The following is a 21,498-nucleotide window of genomic DNA, read 5'->3' on the forward strand; positions in this document are numbered from 1 at the left end:
TGCAAGACAAAAAGAGATCACGGCAGCGAGTATATTTCCCACAGTTTTCTGAATGAGGTTTGAACCTGTTGCCTGCAGGCTACATCGGTTCAGTGAAATTGGCATATTATCCCACCAAACTATATGACACTGGTTAAAACCACTAACCTACAGATTACATATGCACACTAATCTATTGTGGTTCCAAGTGACATTTGATCATGCCACATAGAGAATCTTTCGTTTTCTGCTACTTTTTTTTTCTTTATCTTCTTTTCCATTTCTCTTCTATTATGTCCCATTTTTAAACACTAGGTTCTTTTTCATCTGCAGAATTGCTTTTCATCTCTTTTCTCTTTGATTTCTGTATTTTTTGATGACTCCTCTCTCTTCATTCCGTTTCTTTTACTGCACTGTTTTCTTGTCAGGTGTCTAAACATAACCAATTAATTTTGGCTTTTCTATCTCCATCCATCTCTCAAACTTTGTTTCTGTTCTGCCTTTTATTTCAAGGTTTGTTTGCCTTTCTCTTGTTTTTAGTCCTGTCTCTTGAACACATTTTCCTGCAGTTTCTTTTAGTTTCTTCTTGCACTATTTTCTATGTTTCTGCTATTGTTTGTTCATATTTGTATGTGTATATATATATATATATATGTGTGTGTGTTATAAGTACAGGAGCCCTAGGCACAAGACAGTTCCTGGGGCCTACTCACCTTTTGTCAGCAATGCCCAGTTGTAAGTCTGCCTATTTCTTTGTGCGCTCTAAATACAAACACTGTTGTTTATTAAATGATATTCAAACTAGATCCTAATCCCTTTTTTATCAAATGTTTACTTCTAATAGAAAAAGCAGACTTATATGAAGACCATGGGCCTGATTGCAACTTTTTTCCATATGGGAGCGGGTTCGCCATGCCACCGCCTCAGTCCCACTCCACCAAAGCTGTGTGAGCACCGACTGCCAGACTACGAGTTTTCTCGTGTCTGGTGGGCATTTCCATGGTGGTACCTCTGAAAATGAGCAACGCAATTGGTGACCCAAAGGCAGTTCCTGCGAGGCATGGACTCTGCAGTCCATGCCGTGCAAGAACTGGGGTGTATGCACACAGGGGGGGCAGGGCATGTGCCCTCCTGCAAGTACCATAATCCATGGGGCAAGGGGGGCCCTATAGGGCCCCTTTTGTTTCCTGACCACCAGTAGATTCATGAAGTAAAAACCTCCATAAGACAGTGGTGGTCAGTAAACTCGTAATATGCATGGTGGTGCAACAGCAGCACTGCCTGCATTTTGTGAGCTCCTGACCACCGCGTCACCAACAGGGAACGTGGTTTCCTGGCGGTTACAGAGATCTAATGGTGGTACGACTGCCTAAGTTGTAATAAGGTGGTCAGACCGCTAGTGCGATGGTGACCGGACAGCCATCGCCATGCCACCGTGAGTTTGGCGGTCCACAGACAGCCAAACTCATAATCAGGCCCTATGTATCTGGTCAAAATCAGCACAATAGGACATCAATATTGGCAAATTGGGGACAACAGTCCTGTGGTATATAGTGAAGTAGCAACAACCCACTGATTTGTTATAGAGAGAAAGAGATGATGAAGATAAAATGGACTTACAAAAGTCATATAATTCCCACTTCTGTATTACCCAGAAAACACTTGTTATAGTTCTAATAAAAAATGGGTGTATTGGAAGGTGGAAGCATACTGTCTTTAAATAAAGTGCTGCCAAATATATGCATGAAGAAGTACAAGGACCCATAATCACTGAATCAATTTAAAACAAATGGACATTTTTCAGAGAATTCTGCGAGAGAATGAAAGCAGTGACCAGGAAATTTTGTAAAGATAAAGCACTTTATGCAAAAAGTACCCAGTATTAGAGATCATCTGTGACTATGATAATTTGTGAATCACTCACTACATCTTCTTTAACACTTGTCCTACAATTCATAATGAAAGAATCAAGACCAATCACTGTCCTTATGCATTTCTGGGACATGCAACCAATTATAGTTTTCCGTAAATCATATAGCCATATTAATCTTAATATAAACAATAAAAAAAGTTTGTAATACAAACAGGACAGTAGGATTCAAGAAGATAGGTGACAATAATAATTGTTCTACTTTAATTTGTGAATACGCATCCTCTCTTTTCCACATACTCCTTGAGTATGTGTTATATTAAACTGCTGTGCCTTTCAGTGCCATTTAACAGATAACGCATGATACCATATCACATGGGGTTTTCTTAGTATATTCAAGTGCATTCTCTATCCCTAAATGTTTATTGCCAACTCGGACAAAATAAACTACATAAAGTGAAAGAACTACATAAACTGATTAATGATCCTGTTATGTTGTTATTAGGTAGTACATCCTGGTGAAATTGGGATTTAACTTTAAAGCAGGTCAAAGAAAAGTTTATTATGTATTGATGAAAAAGGAAATTACATTTGTAAATATATTCCTAGCTACCCAATGTTGTGAACTTTCATTATGTTTGTTTAATTATAAATCCACACTCTACTGTACAAAAAAATGGAACAAAAAATAAGCGATATTGCTTAGGGCCCTATTTGCCCTTTGGAAAGGTTTTTTTAGGAGTCATAAACAATTTACCGCCTGATTCATCAACGGGCCGTTTTGCGAGCCCCTAATAGCGAATCATAGCGATTCGCTATTAAGGACTCGCAAAACGGCATTCATGTAGGAATCGCATAATAAAATGCGATTCCTACTGATTCCTAATTTGCGATTAGCAAATTGCTAATCGCAAATAAGGAATAACTCGCCATTTATTCCTATGGGCCAAAAGGCCCATAGGAATGAATGGGGAGTATTCCTTATTTGCGATTAGCAATTAGCTAATCGCAAATAAGATTGCGATTTGAAGGGTGCCAGGGGTGTCCACAGGACACCCTGTAGCACCCCTCAAATGAAATGTGACACAGGTGTTGCACACACACATGTCCAAAGGACATGTGTGTGTGTAACATGCAACTCAGAAAAATGCATTTAAATGCATTTTTCTGAGTTTTCGCAATTTACAGCGAGGTTTGACCTCGCGGTAAATTGCGTCCAAAAATAGCGAATTCGCAATTTTATATTGGGTCATGAATATCATTTAAGGAATCTCAAATTGAGATTCCTTAAATGTGATCGCAATTTGAAAAATCGCAATTTTTTGCGATTTCTCAATTTGCGAGTACATGACCCAATGATGAATTTCTAATGCAATTTTTGTGGGCGCAAACGGCCGAATTCTGCGATTCGCACCGTTTGCGCCCGCAAAAATGCTTCATGAATCTGGCTGTATATTCCTTGTTTATCTTTGTTGTTACGAGTTGGTCTGGTGGTTAACAGTTGTTATATTTCCTTCAATGATTTAATTATATTTCTTCTGACACACACACACACACACACACGGAGACCAAAGTGAATTTTAGAAGGTTCACTGAGCCATAAAGTTACATTGTGGTACTTGAATAAACTGAATTTATAAACATTATTGAAATGTTGCTTTTACTCTTCGCAGGGCATCATGCAGTTTTCTGGAATGTCTGTCAGCCGGCGTCTGATAGAAGTTAACAGTGTTGGAAGCAGCTAGTGCAGTGATATCTGATTCACCAAAGGAATGAATTCTCTGTTTCAAATAAAATTGAAGCTCTGGATCTGGAGTAAATGTATATGGAATTTCTTGGAAAGCATGAACCTGGCTCACAACTCTTGCAATATTCCTTTAAGAGAAATAAAAAAAGAAATGTTAAATAATTACTGTAATCACTACTCAATTAGAAAAGTATTAGCTCATTTATTTGCATTTTTTATACAAAGAATTAGTATAGGTACAAGAGACTGTGAAGGGCCTATTGCATCCTTATATATTGAATTGTATAACCTTTACAGTGAATTGTTTTTTTACGATCAAGTGCAATCCACTGCTATGAAGGACGACATCACAGGACATTTCTGCTTAATATTTAAAAATCCCTGGTTGACCTAAAAGTAATACAGTGTTCATCAAATCAGTCTTTCATAATAATATTTCCCTTTAATAATATGTGCCCTCTCATAATACTGTTCCTTGTTTTTAACTTAAAGAACACCAACTTCAAGGACAGAATTGGCATTTTCAACTAACCAGTATTCTACTCTCAATTTCCAAAACAGTTTTCAATCTCATCAATTATTTTATTTCTCACTGATATGGACTTCTCACCAGCCAGCCTGTGTACCGGAAGGATAATGATGCCTCTTTTTTCAGTACTGAATGCTCAATCTTCTTGATAAAGTGAACTCCTCTCACACTTCAAGAATAGTTCCATTTGGCAAGCACTGTGAATGATTCTATAGACAAAAGTAATCCTTGTACATGTCAGAACCAGCTAACTGCCATTCTAGCCTCAATATGCCATGTGTAGCTCACCCACTGGAGAAGGTTCTAGTTGCTCATGTCCAAGAATGTATTGATCGTAAGCCAGAATGCACTGACATTAACCTGTTTTTTTAATATTTATTTATTTTTAGTGTTTTCTATAGCGCGAACATGACCCTGTACAGGGTATCAGAGCGCTTTACAGAAGCATTTAAACACCCCAACCCTTACATATTATGAACCATTACTGGTTTGCGACATTTACAATTACTTATGGTATAACCACATATATAGTGTTCAACAAATAGATTACCATAAAGCCTCTAGAACTATACAACACAATAAGACAAACACGAATATACAAGTCCAAAATTGTACAGTGAGCTGCTTGTGAGAACATTCGAACAGCAAGGCAGCATGACATGTATATAGTTCAGCTGTAGGGTATTAGGGAAGAAATGTCTTCATATAAAACAATTTTGCTTCCTTTTTGAATATTGCGATGGATGGAATTCTTCTCATGTTGGGGGGGGGGGGGGAAGGAGGGTGTTCCAAATTCTCGGTGCTGCCCTTGAGAATGCTCCGTCATAAGTTCTTTTCTTACGGAATGTAGGAAGGTGGCTACCTGACTATGGTTACCCCAGATTTTTTGCCTTGTGTTTAGCTGGTTTTCGACTTAGTTGGCCTGGCCCCCTGCTAATCAGGGCCCCAGGCTCTCTGCTCACTCCTTAAAATGGACTTCATGCACCCTAGGTGCATAACCCAATTGGTACAGGACACCTTGTCAGCCCCTATATAGTGCACTATAGGTGCCATGGGCATAGGTGCATCCAAGGCCTACCAGGGGCTGCAGCATAGCTTTTGTCACCCCTGGCTGGTTCTTAAATTGACACAACTGGCTGATCACTCAGCTGGGGCAAGTTGGTGTAATCACCTCTTGCTTAGATATAGTATACCTATATCTAAACCTATATCTGGACACATATAAACCTGTGAGTCACTCCTATGGCAGGCCTTAAAACTCCTGGAGGCAGAGTGCGTGGTTTAATGTGAGATGGTGCTCTAGCATGAGCTGAGCCTGTCTGCAGCTGTCGGGACCAACTCCCTTAGCTATTCCGGGATAATGCCAAACCATATACTATTAAGTGCATTATAATCCTCGCGGTTATATTGTAACTTTGGTTTGGCTTTATCAAAACATGCTGTGTAAGGTGTCATACGAATTGGAATACTATCCCCTCGACAGTCCTGTCGACGGGGATAGCATTCCACCCCTCTAGAGGGAGACGACATGCTACTTTGCTAAAACGCGGTTGATTTTAAAAGAGCCTCAGATCCACAAAATGGATGCTTCTGCCACAGACACAAGTCTGACCTCCTGCTGCTGACCGAAACTTTGCAGAGGAGGCCTGGACAAAGGCTTTCCTGTCACAGGGAGGTGTCACACCACCCCAGACAGGAGATAGTGGATTGTAGCAGGGAGGTTTGAAAGAAACCAGACACTGCCTGGGGAGCACAAGGCTTCCCCTTGCATATTCCGGTCAAACCAGTTCTGGGGCACACCAGCCCCAGCTCCAGTGCAACCTGGACAAATGGAAAGGGGTGTAACCACCCCCTTCCTGGGTCCCACCCATAGGAGGGGACCTAGCAGGATGTCCAGCCCCCAAGATTGGTATAAGAATGGGAGCAGTGCCAAGGCACTCAGATCATCCTGAAATCACCTTTAAACTAAGAAGACAACTGGACTTCGACTTTCTGATGAATAGAAGACTGAAGAGCATCTCCCTCGTGGCCTAGGAGGGGCCACCCTGTGAACACAGGCATCACCCAGCACCTCAATGTCTGCTTTGCCGCCGCCTCCCACCAGAGCCCGAGTGCAGAAACCTGACAAGACCCAGACTCCCAGATTTCTCACAGCCCAATCCACAGTCCCCACAAAGAAGGGACCCGTGGAGGCACCGAGAGACTTGGGACCAGATATCTTGGGAGACCCCCGAGATGCTGACTGCGCAGCACCCGAGGCACCCTTGACTCTGTGCTTTAGGGTCTGAGAAGCCCTACAACCGAGCAGCATTTTCACCAAAGATCAGCCCTCCAGCATCTCCACAATCTGCGTGGGGCCCTTTTGCTTTGTGCCACTTGACGCGCCATCCCGGCCACTTGTCACGTGGTCAGTGGCCATCTTGGCGACGAAACCTACAATTTACACTGCGGGTCTGGTTGCTCCAGATTTTCCCTCGCTCCTGTAAAAGGGAGCACCCACTCTGACCTTGCTGGTCTGAGTAATAAGCCTTTTTCACTATCTGCATGGCTTGCATTAGCCAAGGCCTGTTTGCTTCAATCAAGTCGCCGACACCGCCATCAGCTAGAGCCTTTGGGAGACAGCTCGTGTTTGACTCTTGGACGTCCTTGACCTCTTTGTGTCCACGTGGCTGTAGAGAGAAGCAACCCCTGATCACCTGTTTGCACCCAACTTTGCCTGGTTCCAATCTGGTTCCACGGTGGTCACTGGTCAGTGACTTTGAACATTGTCCCCTCTGCTTTCAGGTCTTCACCACTTCAGATCCACCCTTGGATCCACCGGACACTTCTCCTTCACATCGCCTGCAGCATCTTCAGCTTCAAGTACCAAGAGCCTGCGTGTCAAAACCCGACGCCACTTCCACCCTATGCACCCGCTTCCTGTGGGTGAGGTAACATTGCAACGTCGGTGTTCCCACACTGGTACACACCTCTAGGGTCTGTGTATAAAGTTTTGTTCCTCTAGGTTCAGCGGAAGTCTCCTTAAACTAACTTTGTGTAACTTTTACGCACCATTGACATTGCATTGGTGCAAGCCGCACTTTACGTGCTGCACCCGAATCCCGCGGGCTTTTCCCGACTTCAGCATTGCTAGTCCCGACTGCTCCCAGCGATTCCCTAGGCCCTAGGCCTAACCACTGTTCGATTGGTATCTCTTATACCACTTTCTTAGTATATGGTTTGAGTGGCCACCCGCCCTCATCCATAATTGTGCAACTTTGTATGTTATACTGTGCTTTTGATTTAACGCTTGTGCCCCTTTGCTCATAAAGAGTACTGGGGATTATTTTAGAAATAAACACATATATTTTTATAATATATACTTGTGTGGTGTCCTTTCATTTGATTACAGGATTGTATGTGGTAAAACAGCTCGCTTAACACGACCTCTTAAGTTAAGCCTTTAAGGCTGCTTAGTCTATGCTACCCCTAGGATAGCTTGTCTAACAAGGTTGACTTACAGCCAGACACCATAAGGGATTGTTTGGACTGATACAAGGTGGTTCCAGAATTGGAAACATCATATATCAGGCCAACTTCTCACACGGAAACGTGCCAGTTTCAGTAGTAGATCCGCTTTGCTTCAGGAGGAGCGTGTCCCTCCTGAAAGCGTGAGTTTCTGGGCGAGATAGACTGGAGATTTGTTGTGTATAGCTTTAGGGTGATGCATGCCAGCTTGAACTAGATTTGTGCTTCGAAAGGTAGCCAGTTGAGAGCTTTTAAGTGAGGAAAGATATGGTCGAATTTTTTGGGTCCGCTCTGAGTCTTGTGGCTGCATTAAGACATGCTTTCAATGGGGCTGTTGAGATCTTAGGGAACCATGCTAAGGTTGTGTAACCATATTCAATCCTTGAAATGACCAATGCCTGGTCTGCTTTTTCGAGGTCTGCTTTATTTATAAAAGGTTTTAGTTTTCGTAAGTAGCTTAAGTGGAACCTGTTTTTTTTGCCATTGTGTTTATATGTGCTGACATGTTCAGGTTTTTGTCCAGAATGATACCCAGTGATTTAGTTGACTCAACAATCTTCGGAGTGCACTTTAGAGCAGTGATGAGGTTGGACCATTCTGCAATCATTATTTTAATTTTCTGTGGAGTAATCAGTAGAAATTCAGTTTTCTGAGGATTTAGCTTTGGGTGGTTCTTGGTTAGCCATAGAAGTGTCCTTGTTTGAGCTAGGTTCATTGTCTTTATATCATCAGTCGACACAACCTTGATGTACAGCTGAGTGTCATCAGCATACATATGGAAAGCAATGTTATCTTTTTGTAGTATTTCCGTAAGAGGTTCTACATAAAGATTGGAAAAAAGTGCCGGAGATAGCGCTGAACCTTGTGGAACTCCTATAATATTGTTGGTTGCGCTTGAAAGGGTTTGGTTGACAATGACTTTTTGCGATCTACTCTCCAGAAAGGAGCTGAACCAGGTTAGCACTCTACCCTCAAATCCCATCCTGTTTTTCAGTCAATCGAGTATATAGGCATGGTTCACCGTGTCGAAAGCTAACAACAGGTCCAGCAAGATTAGGAGGCGTGTTTCGTTCTGGTCAAGAGCCAGTAAAGCGCCATCAACTATGTGCAGAATCGCAGTTTCCGTACTGTGGTTTGGGTGTAAACCGGATTGGCAATCATTTAGAAGCTTGAAATCAGAGATGTGTAGGCTCAGTTGTTGTTGGACACATTTTTCCAGAATTTTGGCCAACATGGGAATATTGGTTGCCGGTCTGAAATTGTTCAGATCTAAGGGGTTCTCAGTCATTTTTTTTAGGAGCAGGATTACTTGCCCTGTTTTTAAGCAGGCCGGTAATTGACCTTGTGACAAAGAGGCATTGATGACCTTAGTCCAAGACGGGATTAGCAGGTGATTTATGGAGGACCAGCATTTCGCCGGTAGGGGATCGTTATAGTGATTGTTTGGTTTCGAGGTCACCTTGACCTCTGAAGTGTCTAATGCACTGACCTGTATAAAATCTGACCATCTGGCATTGTTTTTGGGTTTGGCTGATTCTTGTTCATCCAGCACCTTATCTCCCAAGCCCTTCTCCATTTCTATGTCATCCTCAGCTTTTTTGAGTGCCCTCTCCAATGAGCTAGCTTTGTCTGTAAAGACGACTGAGAAATCTTCGCTATTTAAGTTAGTTTTGGAAATGACTGGAGCCATTTTGGCCACCTTGATTGATCTTTAAGTAGATCGAAGAGTTTCCTAGGTCTATTTACTGCGTTATCCAATTCTTTCCTGAAGAATTCTTTTTTTGATTTAATAATGCTTTTATTATATGCTTTCCTGGATTGTCTCAGTAAGGTTAGATGGGGTGAAGAGGGGTGTTGTCTCCATTTACGTTCTGCTAGTCTCGTGACCTTCTTTCTTCATTTAGGGCACCATTGAAACATGGATCTTTGTCTTTCTCCGAGAACCTTTTCAGTTTTAGTGGGGCTATGTCCTCAATAATGCTGGACATTGGATTTGTTATAATGCAGTGTGAGGTCGTTGACGTCAACCATGCTCTTGCGAGGCTGCAGATCAATTTTGCAGCGTGCAGCTAAGTTTTCCATATTAATTCCTCTAGTGTCCCTGGTCCACTTTTTGGGTTTAGTAGCTTGTGTAGACGATTTAGATTTTCTGAGGGGAATTTCGAATGTAATAATGTGGTGGTCCAACCAGTCGCAGAGTGTGATTACAATGTTCTCAATTGATTTCTCTTTAGCTATGATCCAATCTAGTATGACCCTTTATTGTGGGTGGGGAGATGACATCCTTGGACTAAGGATTGACCATCCAGGAAGGTTTTCAAAAGGGTGATTTGATTGTCATCATGATCCTCCCAATGAATGTTGAAGTCTCCTAAAAAAATATTGTTCGTCTGCAGATTAGAGTTAGTAGTAATGATTTCTATCAACTGCTCGATGAATTTGGTCTTAGTACCCGGGGGGTGGTATAGTGCATGGAGTTTACAGTTCTGGTTATCTGCTGATCTTAAGGACATGCCTAGATATTCACAAGACTGTAAAGGATCAGCCAGTATTTTTGTGATGGAAATGTCAGATCTATGTATACAAGCGATGCCTCAAACCCTTTCTGATATTTCTGTCCTGCCTCAAAATCTGGTAGTTCGGGGGGACAAGTAGGTCTAGGCAGGGTGACGAAGAGTCAGAAAGCCATGTTTCCTTTAGAATGATTACGTCAATTTCATGGTTGAGTATGAGGTCCGCTATGTCTGCTGAATGTTTATTTGCTGATTGACCGTTAAGTAGAGCTCAGCGAAAATGTTTTTGCTCAATGCTCAAAGGTGGCAAAGATTCTTCGGGCGTTAATGACACTTTCCTAAGATTGTTGGCATTGATCCTTCTAATGCTTGTCTGAGAAGTTCGACAAGCGTTCGTTATGATAGTTTGAATATTGTTGTTTTCTCCTAACTTAATATGAGAGGCAGGCATGGGTTCATATGTGGACACAATGGATAATATCTCACTGTCAGTCAGATAGTTGAATTGCGCGTGAGAACGGTAAATTCTATTTGAAAACGCCATTGGGGTGGAACAGTGTTTAACATACGTTTCAGGGGCGGAAGATTGAAAAACCTCCATTTTTGCAAACCATTTTTCAAATAAGCACAGCAGGTTTTTCATATATTTAATGGCGGCGAGCTTGGCTTTGTCAGTGTTGCAAGATTTTGAGCTGAGGTTTATGAGATCACTAATTAGTTGAGGGGTTCTGATCCTTACTGAGTCTAAATTATCGGGGGTGCTAGGTGGTTGTTGAGTGGGAGTCTCTCTGGGAAGTTTTACTTTGGTTATCCCAGTACGATCTGAGAATGTTTTAATATGCTTAGGGATAGTTCCTCGCCTCCCTTTGAGGTTCCCCAATGCTCCATTCTTGCTGACTTGATCTTGATCCGCCTGTGAGATTTCCCTCCTGCTAACAGTACCCAATAGTGGGTCGATATCGGTATTAGGGGTAGGATGGGTGCTCAAGTCAAGAGTCGGGGGAACAATTGCTAGTTATATGTTTTTGTCCCCGTCTACTCCTCGATTAGAATCATGACAAAGACGTTGTACTACATTGGGTGAGATGACTTTAATCGCCAAAGCGAGATCCGTCTGTTGTGCTTCTATAGCCTTGTCGGATTCAGAGTCCTTATTACTCAAGTTGTCAACCTGACGTAATAATTGAGGTTCAATACTGGTGTTTCTGCTGATTGGTGCGAGGGCGCTACCATTAGCATTAGTCTGTGAATTCCTGATTTCCTGATGTAAAGTTTGAGTTTCATCACTAGTGTTGCTGCAGTCTGTCAAGTCTAGGAATCAATCAAGTGAGGGTGGCTGACTTGGATGATCCCTGGTTGTAAGTGGTTAGAGGTGGTATTGCTGTGCTCATGTTGTTAAATATGGCTGCTGCATTCATCACCACAGTCCATCAAATTCTCCTGATCTATCTACATCATCTAGGCATCAAAATAAAAGAGGACACACTCTTTCCTTGAGGATTGTTGGCAGATAATTTCAATTCTTCCAAATGTATTCTTACCCCAAGTAATAACATATGGAATCCAATGGGGCCAGCTTTTTGCACCTGGGTTGTTAAATCAGTTTTTGTCTATCTAATTGTATTTTCCAACCCATAGATTGCTAGCAGCAAATTCTGTACCAGCACTTGAATCTACCTGATGACCATATAACTAGGATATTGGGCACAATGTCTGAAGGCAAACACAATGATACTGTGGTGAATCCCTTTGAGTGTAAAGAACAATGTTACCATAAAACATTTGTGATCAGTCACGAGACAGACTTATCAAACATTGTTCTGACATTTGACTTCAATCTAGACCCTACATATTCCAAAACCAGAAAACTGTAGCCTCATCTTACTGAATGCCTTGTCAGTCTCCAGAACTATCATCACTCTGGGGTATCTTCTGTATTCTCAACCTGTATGAAATCCTACAAAGCCCTCATATTGTGATTCCACTGTCTACTTTTAATGAACCTAGTCTTTTCTTTCACAGCCTGCCTTCCAACCAAATGTTTTTCAGTGCCCACACCCTAGAAAATATTTTAACATTGACATAAATTAAGAAAATGTGAATGTTTGCCACAACTTAGTTAATTCTTTCCTTTTTGATGATCACATGTATATTCTTCTTCATAATTTCACAAAAATATTTTTCCAAAATGGCTTGGATAAAAATAAATTAGTGACAACATGGCCCTGTGATCCTGTACCTGATTTCACTGGCTGATTAAATCACATGAGGCTTTGACTGTAAAAGGAGCCACGTTTCTTCCCCTGATTTCTAATAAAGCTTTTCTTTGGCAAGGAGCATGCTGTTTTCTGTCAGTACTCTTCTTCACTTGCCCCCACTGACCCAGCCTATCTCCCACCACTCCTGTGCTACAGGGAAGCCACTCCTCCAATTTACCACCTGTTTTCAACAGGTAGTAAAAGAAAGCCCCTCAGACAAGGGAATACTGTGTGGAATTACCCACAGTAGTTCCATATCTGCACAGTTATTCCCTAATCTAGTGGGTCTAACTTGTAACAAGTGATTTAGGGCATTAGTGAGCCTCTCTACAGTTCAAAATTCTGTTTAGACTGAAAATATTCTTTTGTTTTTAGATCAAATGAGCTCACATTCTTACTGCTCCAAAGCATCATGCTTCACTTCCTTTTTAACCAAACACTTTCTATAAACTTTCTACTTGAAAATGCTCCTATAGGTAGCTGAAACGTGGTTTGAAGGGGTACAGACTCTTTCATCATTGGAAGGAAGTTGTTGATTTCCTCCACAAGATGTTCACAAAGTTAAGATCTACTTAAAATAATACATTTAGCTTTAATCTTGTTTTAGTTGCTTCCCTATGATTTAAAATAAGGACTAAGCGCATACTGAGAATGGTAAAAGAAATGTACATATTCAATATCTAAATGTATCGACAAGTGTGGCAGCTCATTGTTTACTAAGAAAATAATCAATAAGAATCACAAAAAAGGAGTAGTACATAGTTGCAGGATAGGTCTGTGATCAATAGTATCTTTATCTACATCTCTGCCCAGGAGCAAATCCGAAAAAATTAATAATTCTAAAGAAAACCTATGAATTGCAGTTAAAACTACTCATCCCTGTATATAGATTATTAATGATGTCCTCTGATTTAGTTTGAGGTGTATATACCTTGCATTTGATGAGCTCACATATACCAGCATGAACTACTAATACTAATTAATAACAATTTACTAAGCATAGCTATTTATGTCTTAAAAAAATATGAGACACGAGGTACACAACTTTAAATACCTACTAATAACTAAATATAAATGAAATTCATAAAATGTTCCTGTAGACCTCATAATAACCTACCTATGTCCAACCCTCTGTTGCGGGGATTCTGCACATGCACAGAACTATGCACAGGAAAACAGGACCTCAGTCAATAGGGGTTGTACCTTCCTACCACCTTAGTACCCAAAATCCCCAGACCGACTAGCTATATTGTCTCATTCATTCTCTTACATAATCACAAAGCTTCAAATGATTAGACAACCCAGAACACAACACTCCCGACTCTCTCAGGAATCGCAGTAGCAAGACGTACCCTTTCGCTCACTCACTCATACTTGTCCACAATAAGAATGGTCAGACTCAGAGTCACGGTTATAGTTCAATATGTTTATTTTAACTATTGTGCTTTATAATGCAGTATACGAGCCACTACCACCGGCAAAATGCATAAACCTAAAACAGTTAGCATTGTTACAACACATGGAATATAAATGGGGATGTCATCATATAAAGACAGTGGAAAAAGGACTATAAAGCATAACCACCCTCACCTCAGCAGACCCCAAACCTTAGAGCCTAAATAGATGTTTTTACCATCAAGGGAACAGCATAGCTCTTCTCCAAGGTAAAGTCTCTCTCCAAGTGTGTGTCTGAACAACATGCATCCCCGTAATATCAAAGGACGAGTTTTCAGCAGTGCAGTTGTGTTAGCATGTTTTGTCTAGGTGCTAGGGACTGACCAGAACAGAATAACAAGGGGCATTGTTTTTCGACCTTGCACATCGTGTTCAGACTAAATTCCAGGAACAGGCAGAGAACGCAGAAAGCAGACAGTTCTCATGTGAAAGGTAAAAACAGAGTCTTGCAAAATAAAGTCATGTAGTAACGAGCGCAAAAGCATCATCATGGCAGCAGAGCTCAAGCTAACTTAGCAATTTTAACAATGACTCTAACGGCCATATAACACCTCTCCTATTTTTTTTATATACAATCCTAAGAGCTTGTGTTATATTAGTAAGAAGATAAAAAAACTTAGATTTACTAGCATCACATATATGAAGTAAAGAAATGGTTGATCTACCAGAGCAGAGTGTACATGCATAACATGATTTTTACAACTAAGCCTTGCCGCCTAAACAAACAAATCTGCAACTACTGGAAAAAAACAAATAATCAGAAAGGTCTTTTGGGGTCAATATACTTTGATGCAATTTTTGATATATTGTTATGTATTTATTTGGGAATTGTACATTATATGGCATAATGGTTTCTTTAAGCGCTAGGAAACAAGAGCGATCCAGTAAAAGCAAATTAAAGTGGAGTCACTGAGGATATGTGCTGAGCTACCTTTCATCATCGCGACCCACATAGGAGCTTACTTTATTGGCAAGTGATACAGAAAAGCTCATAAAGCACATGAAGGTGAGTCCGTACTTCAGACTTAGGGAGTTCCACAGTTTTATGCCTTTCGGTCTGTTGATCTTCCCTGCATGATTTATCCATCTGTATGACCTTTCTGTAATCAGGTGTGTAGTAGATGGGTAGTAGGTGGCTGTCTACATATGTGTGGGTGTTAACGTGGTGCGAGCTTCTCCATTTAAGCTATAACTTCGCCCCAATAGGCTTTGTGCACAGTCATGATGATCTTGAATTTAATCATTGCCTTCTCATGGAGCCTGTGAACTACTTTTTGATATGCCAGTTTGGTATTATCTCTCTGTGTAGCTTCAGGTGCAGTCTAAAAGCAACTTATCAACAACCTTCTATGGGAAACCAAATTATTATAATAAATAAAAAGTTTTAATAGAGCTCTTATCAGTTTTACTTGAAGGTGCCGGATATCTGGAAGCAAATGTAGGTGGTCTCTCCAAAAGCTTTGGCTGACCCAAAAATATTTATTAATTACCGGCTCATATTAGTTCTTCCATTTCCAGGCAAGAAAATAGGAAATGTCATCAAGAAACTGGTGGCCCACAATTTACAGGCTAAGGAGCTGTTAAACTACTCTGTCTGGCCTTTGTCCATTTGACAGTACTGGAACTGCCCTAGTTTCAATTATTGATGACCTCAACATTCTTTTAGACCAAGGACATTCTGCTGCCTTAGTGTTATTTGACTTGTTAGTGGCTCATAATGCTGTGTCCCACTCCTCATTGATCAATATGCTTCATAGGAAGGGTATATACAAATATGTCCTTAATTAGATTGGACCCTTCTTTACAAATAGATCCAAATGCATTGTTTTACTTCAAATCTGATATTTCTTCTTTAACTTGCAACACTCCCCCGATAAGCTGCCCTGAACTCTTTCCCTTGTTAGCTTAATTACAGCCTTTTGGCTGGCCACAGTATTTTATGCCGATCGTACCCAAATTATCATCTCAGTTTCCAGTAATCCTAAGCTTATCCACACAAGCAATTGATTTTTCATGAGTGGGATGGTGTCCTGGGCGTGACACAACTGCATCACAATAAACCGAGAGAAGACTTAAGTCTTACTGTTTGGTTACCAATGTTTGCTCTGGTCCTCCTTTAGGCGGCCGTCGGAACTTGGCCACCCCTTAACCTTGGTTTGATCAGCAAAAATTCTTAGGATCTTTGTAGACCACAACTTTTCTTTTGTCCTCTAAGTCAATCAAAATTCAATGACCTGCTTCAACCTACTTTGAATGTTCTAAAAGATTGTCAGCATAACAGTTGTTCACTCATTGGTGACATCCCATATTGATTATGGATAATCACTTCAATTAAGTCTATCAGAATATCTTTTGCATACATTTGGATTGTCCAAACCTCAGCAACCAGGCTAATTTTAAACCTTCCTCCATTGGCCCCAATCAGATCTCATATTCTAGACCTACATTGATTGCCATTCAAACAACTGAGTCACTTCAGGCCCCTATGCTTGGTTTGTAGAGCTCTCTATAGCTCTGGTCTAAGCTACTTAGAAACCAAGCATCAATCTTATTGTCCATCTTGAGCACTTCATTCCTGCTCTTCAAAACGCTTCTTGGTCCCCTTTCTCTTGAGGGGCCAAGATTATTCTTTCATTGCAACCAAGCTTTGGAATTTCAATCAAATCCACATCTTACTCACTGGCTTTGGGAACAAATAAAAAGTGAAATACTTCCTCTTTAAGCAATGGTCCTTACTCATGAACTTGGAGGGTGTTTTTCCTCTTGCTTCGTCCTCCTCTCCCTCTCGCCTGCCCCCAAACCTCAGGCACTAATACACCCCTTTTGAGGAAAATGCTGCACTTTATAAATTATTAACATAACAAAATAATGCATTGCGAATGAGGGTGAATGAAGGCTGATGCTTAATCTGCTTTCAGCCAGCTGGACTAGGGTGCACATTCTTGAAGCGGCAGTTTCCGTAATAGGACTTTTTTCCCCTTGTAATCTGATACCCACAAATTCCAGGATAGATCGGCGAAACTACATGATTTGACACTACATGTAATGACAATTAAATCATGTGTACTTCCATATTCAGTTTTCATCCCAAAGAACAGGAATTACTGCATTTGCCTACCACATGATTTTAAGGACAACATTTCTTCTGCAGGTGAGGTGGCCATTTTGTATCTCATTAAAATACTTGTTCTGTCTTAATCGCAAGCATGCACCAAACCTTTTGGTTTGAATTCTTCTGTTTCTCAGTTTTCTTGGCCAACATCTGATGGCCATTGCTTTAAGTTATCAAGCTTTACCTACATAATTACAAGCACTATAAAATCAGGAATTTCAAGATATTCTGTGTCTGCTCTGGACAAACACCCTTGTGTCATTTATCATTATATACAAAAATTCTGTTGAAATATTGTTTTCATATATACCTTTCAGAATTACATTAGGAATGAAATGAGTGCCCACATTGTACAATTCTAATGTGTAGAATTGGTCACCCACACATTTAGAAGGTTCCAGCTGAATCACATACTAACTCTACTTACAGGCCCCATGGTCTGTAATGTAACACAACCAGATTTTCAGAAGCATCAAACAATCTCCTCTCATAGGAGCATGAAGACAACAAAGTATATAATGCAAAAATAAACATCAACATATGTTTGTGAACATTACAGAAACACACAACACCAATGTATGTGTCTACTTCTAAAACATCTACCACAGGTACATACAGGCCACTATTTATGTTGGTCCAAAAGAAAGCATCATCAAGTGTGCAAATATAATACAGAACACAACAAAAATTATGCTTCAGTTTCTCAAACAAGTACCACAAACAGTGTGCTGACTGCAATTGCTTGCATCTAAGGGAAACCATTGTCTTACATTTTCATAATGTTTGCAAACTATGAAAAAAAAATCATAATCAAGTGATCGAAATAAAAATTGAAACATGATTATTTTTATTTGAATGTATACTTATGTTCATTTTTGCTCAGTTATAGTAAATTCAGTAACAATACAGAAATTTCACAATCAGAAATATTTTCTCTTATTCATTTCTCTTCCTTATAATTTCCAATTTTCTAATATTTCTTCTGCTGAAATCGAGTTCTTCGGTGTACCAAGAGGCCCGAGGTTTTCTCTTAAGGATTTTAGATTTGGTAGCTAGGATCATTTCAGTCAATCAATCCATCAAGGATTTGTAGAGCGCTGCAAATCACCTGTGATGGTTTCAAGGCACTGGAGAGCGATAGCTGCCGAGCTGTGGTCTGTTCATTTGAACTGTCAGGTCTTGAGTCCTTTCCTGAATTCATGGTTTCAAAATATTTGTTCCTGTAGACTTATAATATTAGTCTGTGATTCGGAATTTAGGAGAACAGTCGATGTTTTGGAGCTACTTTGAAAGTTGTTGTTTTATGTCTTTTAAATTTGTTTTCCTTACTTTTGAGATTCATTGTTTAGACCGTCTTTGTCATTAATTTTATCTGGAATTGAATGGTAAGATTTTCAGAACATTCAAGATCAAATGAATGGTTTGGTTAAGTTTGCTGGAGAGAATATTAATCAGATAGCGTTATTTTTCTTGTGAAAGGGTTTAAAGATTGATTGAGTTAGGTCATCTCGTTGACATACATCGCTCAGTTTTACGGTGAGTGAATATATTATGGGATGTTCATGTTGTGATGGGGGGGATACATGAAAACAACATGCTTTGTTATGCTTCATTTGTATTGAGATTAAGAGAATTTCTAAAGAGGAGTACTGGGGACTCCTACGTGATAGATTGCAGCAGTTCTTGTAGATGACACCGATGCTACTTCCGTTTTATCATGTTTGTCCTTCTAGAGCATTAAGGGCCTCATTTACAAGCAACAGATGCATCTGCATAGAATCATCAGTTTCCTTGCGCCTGCGACAAATTTCCTTGCACCACCATGGATGCGCTATACTTACAATACAGTGCACCGTGGCGCAAGGATTAACAGATGTGTCAGAAATTCTGACGCATCTGTTGGCACAAAAGTGACGCATTGCTGGAGTTGCTCATGAAAGGGAAGCAACTCCAGCACTGCACCACAACAAATAGGTGAGTCCCATTCAAAAAGCTATGCGCCATTCCTTTCGCCGCGGCTGAGCAAACATAGGGGTTTTGACGCAGTGAAAAGCCTAGAGTGACGCAGTGAAATGTTGCAAATTTTACTGTGTCAGTTCTACATGGGTGTTCGCGTGGGAACGCCCACCCAGCATACATTATACCTGATATAGGTATAATGAGACGCAGGGCTTCACAACATGACGCATCTCCCTAGATGCAGCACGTTGTAAATGTGGCGCATTGTTTACACCGCCTCTGTGTCACAAAAAGTGACGCAAAGGGGGTGAAAAAGTGTCACAAGGGGCTTGTAAATCTGCTCCTGAGTTGTTTGACAGTACAATCACATCAAAAGTGATCGAAGAAGCACTACTGACTTAGTTTTCAATTATGAAAAGTAAGTATAAGTGTTAGGTGGTTAAAAGATCAAATGCATCATGAGCTTGTGCTGATCTTGTTTTAAGTAATGGACATTATAAGTTTGATTTCATGCAATTGTTTGGGTGTTAGCTTGGTTTAAGTTGATTAGACTTAGGTTTCTTTAGTGGTTACTTGCCGAAGTGTCCTGGTGTGGTTTGAGGAGCCTCTCTGAGAGCTTGAGAACTGGAATATTGGTGATGATAAGTTCTGAGAAGCACATCTAGTTGAAGTTAGTTCATATAGAGATTTCAGAGAAGGAGGTTGGGCGAAAACGCCTTAGCAGGATTTTTTGCAATTGTTTACAACAAGGAGGAAATAAGTGAGAAATAAGAAGTGGATTTGTCTAAATGTAACCCTACGATTCAGCAAGACAGGGTGACTATATGTTTTCTTATGAATTTTCAGAGAAAATGGCAAGTGTAGTTGAGGAAGTAGAGAATGCTATTTTAAAAAGATTTTCTTTGGGTAACGAGCGTTTTGAGAACGTGGATTATGCGAGATTCGCTGTAAATATGTGTTTTGCATGCTTCTGGTGCACAATGTGGCCACATGATGGCAGAAGTGTACAGCTGGTGGAAATAGAGCGGTTTCTTTTTTTCTTTTTTTACTGCTTCGAAGTATAATGTACAGTAGATGCAGTTCAAAGTTTTGAATTGCAGGTTTGAGATCGAGAAAAAAAGTCATCAATAGAGAAAATGAAGAGAGAGATGCACTTTCACTTTTCATGCAGATTACCCGGGGATGCAGAAAAGGCATCTAGTGAAGCATAGTGGTGCTTAGCGATGTGGAAGATCGGTGGAGATAAACGTGCCCGCTTCCGATGACGTCATAGATACTGTGCGTAGGGGGAGGGGAAGGTGTGTTTGAATGATATTGGTCTTGTGTTCTAGGCCCTCAGTTTCAAGCCCTAGTGATGATGAACTGATGTAGGCCTTCTTCCACCTTGATAAAAGCCAGTGAGAGAGCACTGGGGAGAGGCTGGGTTGAGGCTGCAGTCAGATAGAGAGGCGCATGTAGCGGTGGGGCAGTGGCAAAGCCAATAGGTTTCGGCAATCCGAAAGCTAATGGCTTGTCAATGACATTCTCTTTTAGTAATGTGTAGTGGATGTATGTGGTGTGGAGTGGAATTATGTTGGTTGAATTGAAATTGTTTGTTGTGGAATGGTGTGGCGTGGAATTGTGTGGTGTTGAGTGGAGTTGTGTATTGGAATTATGTGGCAGGGTGTGCAGTGGAAATATGTGATTGTATTCTATTGTAATTGCATTTATATAGCACCTACTACTCCTGATGAGGCGTCTAAGCTCTTTTTCGGCGAGTAGCACGCTACTCCGGGACCCATAGAGGATTAGTGTTGAATTAGTATAGTGAAACATGCAAGTACATTTTAAGTGGTGACTAGGTTATTCAGTTAATTGGATTTGGAATGAAAGCAGAACGATAGAGGAGGACAAAGGTTTGTATTTATATAGCGCTTGTTGACGCACGCTATTCAGGAAGCCTACAAAGGATTAGTGGTGCATTAATATGGTGAAATATGAAGTAATTTCAGAGGTGGATATTAGTCAGTTACTTGGAGTGAGAAGGATAGTGGAGGGATAAAAGGGGAAGAAAGATTTGCATTCATATAGCACTTGTTACCCCTCTTGGGAGTTGAAGCGCTTTTCTGGCGAGTAGCACGCCACTCCGGAACCCATAAAGGATTACTGTTGAAAATTAGTATAGTAAAAAAATATTAAGTAATTTGAGTAGTGGATATGTTATTCAGTTTTTTGGATAGTATATTAGTATAGTTTAATATGGAATTTACGAAGTGAACATGTTAGTCTGGTAATTTCGATTGAAAAGGATAGTGGAGGGATAAAAGAGTGGAGGATTTTTTTTAGGTCTTAGCAGTAGGAGGAGGCTTTTGGATGAGTAAAAAGGAGTTTTGGAGGGGAGGACTCAGAAGGAAGAGTTTAGAAAGGTTTGTTGTAGGGGATCAGTATAGTAAAAGAAGTGTCAGATGATGCAAGGAGGGTTAGAGTAGAAGAGAGTCTAGAAAGGTTTTTTTTGGCAATTATAGTAGGGGTATGGGGTTTGGGATAAATGAGAGAGTGGATGTAGAGGATGCATTGATATATGTATAGG

The 21,498-nt window shown here is 40.5% G+C and overlaps 1 protein-coding gene across 1 annotated transcript in view; it reads right to left on the reverse strand.

Annotated features, from left to right (window-relative positions):
• Window positions 1–3,326: 3,326 nt before the first annotated feature.
• KNDC1 (kinase non-catalytic C-lobe domain containing 1) overlaps window positions 3,327–21,498 on the reverse strand; it is a 757,927-nt gene continuing 739,755 nt past the window's right edge. Inside the window, exon 30 of the mRNA XM_086922530.1 lies at window positions 3,327–3,724. Within this exon, the coding sequence (XP_086778656.1) occupies window positions 3,493–3,724 (232 nt within the window). The 3' untranslated portion in view covers window positions 3,327–3,492. The remainder of the gene's footprint in view (window positions 3,725–21,498) is intronic.

The sequence above is a fragment of the Lissotriton vulgaris genome, chromosome 5 (genome assembly GCF_964263255.1).
Source record: "Lissotriton vulgaris chromosome 5, aLisVul1.2, whole genome shotgun sequence".
NCBI classification, from domain to species: domain Eukaryota; kingdom Metazoa; phylum Chordata; class Amphibia; order Caudata; family Salamandridae; genus Lissotriton; species Lissotriton vulgaris.